Consider the following 10,000-nt stretch of genomic DNA (forward strand, 5'->3'; position numbering starts at 1 on the left):
TAACTGAACTACCGTCAGACATTTGACAGCCAGTGTTTGTTTCCGGTCACACAGCTAACACACAACCTCGTTGTCTGTTCCTTCTAGTACACAAAGAGCATACCCCGGAATCCAAAATATGACCATGTCAAAACCAAGCTGGACACAGGTATCTGTGCATATGTATTTCAATGTAACAAACTGGTGTCATTTGCTATGACAGGTATAAATGCTTATTGCTTATATTCTTTATTTATAATACAGGATGTAGCTATACTAAGTATATGGAAAGACAGGATTACAATGAAAAAAGTGAGTAACTCATTTATTTCTGTGACCCTATTTTTATTTTAAACAATATTATGTATAAGGTTGAAAACAACAGGACTCATTTGAAGAGGGATCAGCATTGGCAAGTCATTTTAAAATGTTAATATTTCTACTCTATGCACTTTATTTGATGCACTCTAACATCACATTTGTTTTATATTTTAAATTCAGTAAAAAAAGAAAACTTGAATCCAGAATTATTATTTTTTTACATGACTAAACTGTAATTTCCAAGTCCCAAATGTTATAGATATAAGTATTGTCTTCCTAACGGTCCTAACAGTCCTTAGAAACACTTTCCAGTCTGCCCAAAAACGGCAGTGCTGGCGTTAACTGAAGCACTAGGGGGGTGAGGAGGAGGACTTGGGAGCCAGGTGAGCTGTGTTCAGTACGGCTCCCTGGGACGGCTGAAGTAATTACACAGTTGTTTTAAGTAATAATCAAACCCAGCGATCCCATCAGGTGTCTGACTTTTTGAGTATCATCAGGACTTTCAGGCTCCTTCCTACTCAAACTTTCTGTCCCCCTTTTTTTCAGATTTCAATTACCGAAACGATGAAATATTCAAACGGTTAAAGTTGACGACCTTTGCACAAATGGTGAGCATCAATGTTTATTTTCTTGCAATACTGTGAAGGCTTGCACAATACATGTGTCGTATTCCTGGGAAAATCCATTGTCCAGTTATGTCTGTATTGGAGATGGCGGGAAGAGAAACCCTGATCCCCTTACAGTGTTTAATAGTTGATGGAATACTTGCTAGAATCGTTTTGATTGGACGGCTTTGAATTCTTTTAGCTCGGTTAGTTACGTTCATTTACAGACAGCAGGATAATATTCTCTTTGCGTTTCCTCTTTGTGTTCCCGGTGCAAACGTCTCAGATTCCTAAACCTGTTTTTCCTCTCAGATACTTCAGGTCACCTCTGCAGCCGATCTGAATGAAAATGAGACTGACAGCGAATCACACGACCCAGGAGGTAACTAACACAATTACTCATTCAGCCAACATTGGGAAACTTTATTTATGTCCAGATGGGCCCTTAACATTTTAAAATTGGATTCAAACTGTCTGTCGCTGTCAGTGGATGTGGGTTAATTTCCCCTCGCCTCTGTCAGATCGCCAGGATGCAAGAGCCGAAGACGTTTGCCGTGCTGAGAGGTCAACCCTGCACAGGTACCGTGCAGCTTTGCACCCTGGGAAACATTACTGCTCACATTTACAGCTTCAAACTTCTTTCACTTACACTTACAGTCTTATTAACGGAGTGGGAGAGCTGAACCTCAACAGGAAGCATCAGGAGATGGAGACCATGTTGGTGTCCAGCCCCCAGCTCGGCGAAAGGCCCTACCCCGACTGCCCCTACCTGCTGCTGGACGCACGGGACCGTGACCAATACGACTGCTGCCACATTATTGGTGGTAAGTTTTTTTATCACCAAACCTCTTATGAAAAAGGATTTCTTGTTTTAATCCTCTCTCTCTCTCTCTCTCTCTCTCTCTCTCTCTCCCCTACAGCACACAGTTGGCCCGTTGCCATGGTGACTCGAAGAATGCACCCCTTCACCAAAGACATGCTGAAATATGTATCCTTCAATGCAAACGACACACCTGACCAGCCCTTTTGAAAAGCAGTCAACTGACCATCGTCTTGTCTGAACTTAACCCACCATCCGTAGAAAAACGCAGCTGGGAAGATGGTCATCGTGTACGACGTGGATGAGACTGTAGCCATCCAGGCCGCCAACATCATGTGTGAACGGGGATTCGAGAATCTGTTTCTGCTGTCTGGAGGTAAAGTAGCAGCTGAGTGGAGCTCACATCTGTGCGTGTGGTTGCATGTATGAGAAGAGCGATCGTCCCACTCTGCTGTCCTCTGCCAGGTCTCAAGGTCATCGCTCAGATGTTCCCAGAAGGGCTGACGACGGGCTCCATCCCGACCTCATGCATGACCTCTCCCAAAAAGCTGAAGGTGAAGAAGAGCTCCCGACCGCCGCAGCCGCCGCCGCAAGCAGCAGAGGAGCGCTGGCGCTTTACCTCCGACGAGGTGGCCCAGATCCAGAGACAGCTGGAGGAGATTCTCGCCAACAGTAAGTCACACTGTCAGAGTGACGTTTTGTGTAAATGTTTTTGGTTCGTAGAGTTTTGACAAACTAGTTTCAGAAATTGTGGCTTAGCAATTGTAGAGAAACTGTAATTAGAGCATTGTTTAGGCGTTTCCCTGGGAAAACTCGGCACTAAGTTTGAGGAAAATAGAGCCAAAGTTCTGACAAAGTTATTATTTGTGACTTTATAAGCAGTCTTTGATGTCCAGAGGAAATTCCTTGGAAGATTTGCCTAATTTAAACTAGAATTAATTAATTATTGTTCTATTATTAGAACATTATTCAAAAAACTAAGACCATACATCAGAAAAAGTTGCCTGTTCCGTCACTCTGCTGCCCTTCAGTGTTTGCATTTGTTCCCTGCAGGACGCCGGTCCAGCCGCGGGTCAACCAGCAAGTCCCGGCCTCAAGCACCCAACGCTCGCAGTCGCTCCTTGGCTGCTAGAAAGGACGGTGGCAGGCTTCCGTTTACGTCATTGTTTAAATACGAATAAATAAATTGCATGGTAAATAAACTAAATGGTTAAATTTACAGAAATGTGTGGTTATTAATTGGTTTTAATGACATTATTTTATGGAAAGTTGTATAATCATTTATATTTGATGTAATATAACAGTATATGACACTCAAAATAATGTGATTCATCTTTCAAAACATGTCATAAAACTGTTGAAAAACTAGATATTGGGTTTAAAATTGTATATTGTAAATGTATATTTAGTTATTTTATGTTGTTTTTAACGTTTAATTACAAACATTTTAGGTTTTAAAACGAATGAAATTACCCATAAAGATTGTAAATTAACATTGAAACATGAACAGCTACAATTTCCCATTCTCAGTATTTTTATTCAACTGTAACAGGTAACCAATATTACAGCAATATTCAAAAATCAATTACATACAGGACGAACACCTTTGACACCGACTCCAGGCACTGGCGATGACCTCACGGGAGTCCTCCCCTGCCTGCTCCACTGTCCTCCTGGCCGTCAGGTTGTTGCTGGGGGCAAGAACACAGACAACATCTGGTGTACGTGGCACAATAGCACTCACCAGCTCGATCCTCAGGTCCCTGGCGCAAGCCCCCGGCGTCGCCATGGCACCAAAGGATAGGCATCGTGACGAACCCATCCATGATGCTGCAAAGGTGGGAGTCCCTGACAAGAAGAACAAACTGGAACAACACAATGGAGAATTATTATCATGCAAACAAGATTATGATCAACATCAGACATCATTTGTCAAATGACTTCCAAAACAACAATACCTTTTTGTCTGGAGACTCGGTGGGATGACCAACTTGTGACTCCCGCCGGTGCGAGCAGAAGTTGGCCACTTCCTCACGGCATGGCGATGACCAGTTCCATGGGCTAGTTAAAAAGACTAAATCACAGTCAGAAATTTCATTCATAATTTATAATAATTATATAAGCAAAGCTCTTTCCACTAGGTCAGGTGTACAAATATAGTGAGAATACACCTAACAATTAAAAAAGTTAAACACTTAATGATAAAAAACGTTTGAGTACAAACCAGAGGGTCTGCCGGAGAAAGAGATGACAGGCTCCTGCCTGTCACACCGATCCTCCATCCTCTGCTTGGCAGCAACGGATAGCTGATGGTTCTTCCATCGAGGCATCCTAAATGAAAAAAAGGCACACTGGCCAAAAACGTTACCAGGAATATAACAGTGAAAACTTGTATTGAATGCAGTCAAACAAATAGAAACCCATTCCTTTGAGACTCAAAGTGTCCACTAGTCTCCTCCCTCTGATGATTTTCTCCACTGCAAAAATAAATAAATAATTTATTCATATAACATCAAGTCATATATCATATCATTAAAAGGTCATCTCAGACCACTAATCATACAGAGCTGGACTCTACATCTATTCTCTATAATATAAAAATGTTCTTAAACATACCTGTCAGCAGTGTAAACACAAACGTAAAAAATGTGTATATATATATATATATATATACACATTTTTTACGTGTGTATATATATATATTTAGCTGTCCCAATGTGGTCTCCTCTCGTTGTCCAAGGTCCAAAGTGTCAAAAGCCAATCCAAAGTCCAAAGCCAAATATCCACAAGCCTCTCGTGAGATGCGTAAATGGCGCTCAGAAAAACTTGAATATCCGACTGGCCGATTGAAGACGCAACGTAGTGTATAGAGTGCCGAAGCGGAAGCAGGAAGTAACGGCGCCATGGGTCCTTTCGGAGCGAAAAAAATGAATGGTGTTCAATGGACGGAAAATAATTATTATCTGATCCCCCGGTCGTTATGCCTTGGATTACACAAATGTTGTTTATAGGCTTAAATTATAATTTTCCATGTCAAGAGTTTGACCGTTTATTGTGCAATTCTTCAGTTAAAATTCATTGAGAAAACACAATGATAAAGACTACATGTTGTGTCGCGTATGTGACGTCACGTCATCGCCCTTTTCCCTCCCCATCGGCGAAGTTGAGGCTCTCCACATGACCCGACTTATAGTGGTTCTCCCCCCTTTCGATACTTTTATTCTGCCCTTGGAAAAAAGCGGTGAAGTGGAGCAGAGAAACAGCCATCTCGGCGGACTTCGGACTCGGCGGGTGGTGACGTATATCATTCGCGACGAGAACAGCGAGGAGCTGTAGTTCACAAAGCGGCTCACACAAAACCTAACTTTATCAAAACTCTTCGCGCTTAATTGTCGTCTTCTTTGCGTGAAAAATTTTCTTTAAATATCACAAAGAACATATGTGAAATCCATGGCACAATTCAAACGGGACCAGAAAATAATTTGTATCTACCCATTGAATCGCATTGATATTTTTTTGCTTTTGAGGACCCATGTCCCGGAAATGGAGGGGCGGGACTTCACCACTCTATAGAGTATAACGATGATATCAATGCGATTCAATGGGTAGATCCGACAACGGAACAGAGTTCACATGCGGTGATTTCCAAGCACTGCTCAGGAAAAACCATGTAAGACATGAAACGTCAGCTCCGTATTCCCCACACCAAAACGGAACTGCAGAGAGGGGTTGGCGTACTCTTTTTGAGATGGGTAGGTGCATGATAGTTGAAAGTACACTGCCAAAGCAGTTGTGGCAATATGCAGTTCAAACGGCAGCAATGGTACGCAACAGGTGTTATAACAGGCGTACAGGGCAGACTCCTTATGAGCTGCTGACCAACAAGAAGCCCAATGTGTCTAAAATGCAAAAGTTTGGGTCTGCATGCTACACCTACAAACAGGACAAGGGAAAACTTGATTCCAGATGTGATCAGGGGCGTTTTGTAGGTTACGATAAGAACAGCCCAGCGTATTTGGTGTATCATCCAGATACGAATAAAGTACAAAAACACAGGCTAGTGAAGTTTGTGAGCAAGGCAGCTGTGGAGAAACAGACACAGACAGGTGAGCCAGATCCAAGCGATGGCGATGATAGTGTGAGACCCAGGACTAGTGAGATCACTCAAGGGGTTAGTAGGGGTACAGAAAATGCTCCAGAGCCAAGTGTACGAAGTAGAAGTGCACATAGTGATAGTCCAGGTACAGTACCTAGGTCTAGTGACCATAATCACACACAGCAGAGTGATGAACCCGAGAGTAGAAGGTATCCAGCTAGAGAAAGGAGAACACCGAGTTACTTAGGTGACTTCATAACTGATGACTGTGATAGTGATGGGGTTCATATCACGGTAGACTACTGCTGCAGAGCGGTGTGTGGCGTCCCACAGACATTTGGGGAAGCAATGGGGTCAGCTAACTCAAAAGAATGGGCAAAAGCCATGGATGAGGAAATTCAGTCTTTAAACGAGAACAAAACCTTTATCCCGACAGCGTTGCCAATAGGCAAAAAAACAGTGGGGGGTAGGTGGGTTTACGCTGTTAAGACTGATGTAGATGGAAAGGATAAATACAAAGCACGGTTTGTGGCCAAGGGTTACAGCCAGAAAATGGGAGTAGACTATGGGGAGACGTTTAAACCCACTGCAGACCTGACGAGTGTAAGGGTAGTGCTACAGAAAGCGGTACAGGAGAATTTACTCCTGCACCAAATGGACGTGAAAACGCCGTACTTGCACGCTCCCATAGACTATGAGATCTACATCAATCCACCAGAGGGTTATCAAGAGAAAGAGGGTATAGTTTACAAACTAGAGAAATCACTATATGGTCTTAAACAATCCGGGCGAAATTGGAATAGGGTTTTGCATGATTGTCTAACTGAGAATGGGTTCACGCAAAACCCAGCCGACCACTGTGTTTATGCCCAAGAATCAAAAGAAGGGAAGGTGATCATAATCATATGGGTCGATGACTTGATTATTGCGGCAAGCAATGAAGAGAAACTGAAAAAGGTGAAAGAGATGCTTGCAGAACAGTTTAAAATGAAAGATTGGGAATCGATTTCAGTCAGTCAGATGGATGTATAAAGATGTCACAGGAAAGGTATACTAACAAGATACTACAGCGTTTTAATATGCAAGACTGTAGGATCAGAGAGACACCCTGTGAGCAAAAGCTAGAGTATACTGAAGATGCAGTAAAGATGGAAGACGTCAGGCTGTACAGGGAGGCCGTAGGAAGCCTAATATACCTAACTATTGTACCAGACCAGATTTAAGTTTTGTAGTGAGCAGGTTATCACAGTACTTTGCTGAGCCTACAGAGGAGCAGTGGGTCACTGTGAAGCACGTACTAAGATACCTCAAAGGCACTGCAGAGAAAGGGTTAAGTTTTAGGAGAGACGACAGTGAGAAGCTAGGTATACAGGCCTACAGTGATGCCGACTGGACGGCTGATACCAGTGACAGACGCAGTACCACAGGCTACTGTGTGAGCCTTAGTCAGAACAGCTCCCTAGTCTCGTGGAAGACTAGAAAGCAACCTACCGTTGCGCTATCCACATGCGAGGCAGAATACATGGCACTGGCATCCACCATACAGGAGTGTCTATACCTAGAGCAGTTATTGGGAGGCATAGATAACTACAGGTACACACAAACTGTAGTACATGAGGACAATCAGGGAACAATCGCTCTTGCCAAAAACCCTGTAAATAGAAGGAGGTGTAAACATATCAACATAAAATACCACTTCATCAGGTCTACTGTGAATGAGGGAAGAGTGACTTTGATGTATTGTTCTACTGACAACATGGTTGCTGATGTAATGACCAAACCTGTAAATAAGTTGAAACTGGAGAGGTTTGCAGGTGCTCTTTTTGGGGAGTGATGTGTGTATGACAGGGATCCACATTCATTCTGTCTTTATTTTCTTTTTGCTTAAGAGTGTAGCAACCTGAGTACAAGTGGGGGTGTTAAAATATGTTTATGTCCTCAGTTGTATGTGATGTGATGCTGTATTGTTCTTATGTGTTCTGTACTGTGTATATGTTTATGCCACAAGGAGGCGCTAATGTGCAGGCTATAGAGGCAGGGCGCAAAAGCGTCATTTGTTCCAGTTGATCTTCCGTAGTTTTGAGACGAAGCTGTATGACCGTGAGACTGATGTGTCTACAGTTCGCAAATAAATATGCCAAGAAAGGCTGAAGAAAACCCGCTGACTCTTTTCATCCGAATGCAACGTTAAGCTGCAACAGTTAATATACCATAACTCAACAAGAGTCCCACCCTGAACACGTCTGCACTGCAATATTGACTCACAATCAGAGCGCCACCTATTGGCGACATGAAATGTCATGTTTTTACACTGGTATGTCCTCCTCCGGTGTCAAATTTGGTAGGAAGAGCCTCCAGACGTTGCTCATGCTCGCTGTCGAAGATTGGGAGGACGCCTTGAACGCCGTTACCCCGGCGATGCCCTTTCTCCATGTAAGAGGAAGTGATGTTTCCAGTGGGTCGCTACAGTCCCAGTGTCGTGGAACTTTGCACCCCAGTCGAGCATGATGACTTTAATCGTCTGATACGGTAATCGACATGAAAATTCAGGCAAGGGACGACCAGCGAGACAGGTGACACACACCGGAAATGATACCTTAAGTGTTTGCTTTCAGAGCTTCATGTAACGGGCCGATTCAAGCTCAGTGACATAAAGGATCATGTTGTGTGAGGTTGTAATTTGCAAAGTTAATAAAAAAGCATCCATCTTAATTAAAACTCCACTCTAAGTGATGAGCCTATGATGTGCGTGGCTTTAACAGCAGCAGTTTGGCTAACGTGCTAAATGCTAACCTGCTCTGGTGGACCCACGAACGGTCGGGTCGAGTCTCGAACCCAGTGGGACCAGAGAGGCCAAGTAGGACCAGGAGCAGAGAGTGGAGGACCTCACATTCAGGTGAATACAACAACTCACCGACTAGACTCTCCATGTCAACAACTATGCGTTGCATAGCAACGTAGTTGCGCGCGCATGTTTTATTCCCCCCCCTAAGTTGTCGATCATTTTGCTTTTTCCCATTCTGCTTTTCAGGAGGCGGAGGACAGAGTGAGGCAGAGGCAGGTAGAGATAGCAAGGGAGAGAAAGAGGGGAGAACTGGAGCTTAGCTCTGAACGACGGTTACTTTATCCCTACATGCAGCCTGTGGCCGAGGGAGAAGAGGAAGTGAGGGAGGATGAGATTGAGAAAACGAGGGATGAGGCGGAGATGAGTTTAAGAACAATGAAAATTGAGAGCCTTCCTCCTATTACACGCTCCACCATGTCGCCTTCACTTCTCCAATCCGTGATGGAGAAAATGGAGTATGGTGCAAAGATGTTACCCAAACTGTTGGCCGACAGCTCTGTGTGGGTCGGTGAGAGAGCGAAGAAGGTGAAAGGTAGTCCGGTGTGGGAGAACGTCGGCAGCAGAGCACAAAATGTCCACAAGATGGTGGCTGATAGTTCTGTATGGGGCAAGGTGGGAGCGAGTGCTGGACATATGTCCAAAGTAGTTGGAGATAAGGTGGGAGCGAGTGCTGGACATGCGTCCAAACTAGTAGGAGATAGAGTCCCCAAGGTGGTGGTGGATGGTTCTACATGGGTGGGATCTGGAGCAAAGTCTGTAGCGGCTAGTCCAGTGTGGGGAAAAGTTGGTTCAGGGGCCAAATCGGGGGCCATTCTGGTGGCAGACAGGTCCATGCGTGTCGGAGCTGGGATCGGAGCCGGGGCAAAGAATTTGGCACAGAGTCCTATGTGGGGAAAAGTAGGATCCGGGGCCAAAACCGGAGCTGCGCGAGTTGGAGCTGGAATTGGTGCCGGTGCAAAGAAGGTGGCGGAGAGTCCGGTGTGGGGGAAGGTGGGCTCTGGGGCCAAAGCAGGGGCCAAAATGGTGGCGGACAGCTCATTGTGGGAGAAAATTGGGACTACTGCTAAACAGGTGCCCAAGGCCGTCATAGCGGGCGCATTACTGGGTCTGGTACTCGGTGTGTTTTTGTGGGGTGTGATTGGTGGAGCCATCGGGGCCGCTGCTGGATCTGCGGTAACTGAAGTGGGCCGACGGAAACTCAGCAACAAAAACACGTTGGAAAAGCCGGGCGAGGCTGCAAAAAATGCAGAGAGAACGGTGAACGATGGCATAGACTCTCTGGTGACACAAGGAGGAAAAGTACTGAAAACTGAATGAACAGATAATGTTTATAA

The 10,000-nt window shown here is 44.5% G+C and overlaps 2 protein-coding genes across 3 annotated transcripts in view; one reads left to right on the top strand and one right to left on the bottom strand.

Annotated features, from left to right (window-relative positions):
• LOC311010662 (centrosomal protein of 41 kDa-like) overlaps positions 1 to 3,374 on the top strand; it is a 4,199-nt gene extending 825 nt beyond the window's left edge. Inside the window, exons 2-12 of one of the 2 annotated variants that reach the window (XM_084005248.1) lie at positions 88 to 148; positions 244 to 291; positions 847 to 908; positions 1,218 to 1,287; positions 1,427 to 1,484; positions 1,563 to 1,729; positions 1,826 to 1,893; positions 1,987 to 2,101; positions 2,191 to 2,397; positions 2,779 to 2,918; positions 3,321 to 3,374. In XM_084005248.1, coding sequence (XP_083861374.1) covers positions 88 to 148; positions 244 to 291; positions 847 to 908; positions 1,218 to 1,287; positions 1,427 to 1,484; positions 1,563 to 1,729; positions 1,826 to 1,893; positions 1,987 to 2,101; positions 2,191 to 2,397; positions 2,779 to 2,906 — 984 coding nt within the window. In that variant the 3' untranslated portion in view covers positions 2,907 to 2,918; positions 3,321 to 3,374. The remainder of the gene's footprint in view (positions 1 to 87; positions 149 to 243; positions 292 to 846; positions 909 to 1,217; positions 1,288 to 1,426; positions 1,485 to 1,562; positions 1,730 to 1,825; positions 1,894 to 1,986; positions 2,102 to 2,190; positions 2,398 to 2,778; positions 2,919 to 3,320) is intronic. The other variant, XM_084005249.1, reaches the window with a different exon arrangement.
• LOC311010663 (uncharacterized protein) lies at positions 2,390 to 4,293 on the bottom strand. Its single transcript, XM_084005250.1, has 4 exons — positions 3,950 to 4,293; positions 3,684 to 3,786; positions 3,319 to 3,590; positions 2,390 to 2,853 (listed from the first exon to the last, which is right to left on the bottom strand). Exons 1-4 carry the CDS (start codon positions 4,053 to 4,055, stop codon positions 2,819 to 2,821), a joined length of 516 nt encoding a protein of 171 aa, XP_083861376.1. The 5' UTR covers positions 4,056 to 4,293; the 3' UTR covers positions 2,390 to 2,818.
• Positions 4,294 to 10,000: the final 5,707 nt, after the last annotated feature.

The sequence above is a fragment of the Eutrigla gurnardus genome (assembly GCF_963514095.1).
Source record: "Eutrigla gurnardus genome assembly, chromosome: 3".
NCBI classification, from domain to species: Eukaryota; Metazoa; Chordata; class Actinopteri; order Perciformes; family Triglidae; genus Eutrigla; species Eutrigla gurnardus.

Excerpts from the sequence above, each read along its gene's own strand:
- LOC311010663 (XM_084005250.1), bottom strand. The coding sequence starts at position 4,055 with ATGCCTCGATGGAAGAACCATCAGCTATCCGTTGCTGCCAAGCAGAGG. Across the intron at positions 3,787-3,949 it reads TTTCTCCGGCAGACCCTCTG|CCCATGGAACTGGTCATCGC; the intron begins GTTTGTACTCAA and ends CTTTTTAACTAG. Across the intron at positions 3,591-3,683 it reads CCGAGTCTCCAGACAAAAAG|TTTGTTCTTCTTGTCAGGGA; the intron begins GTATTGTTGTTT and ends GTGTTGTTCCAG.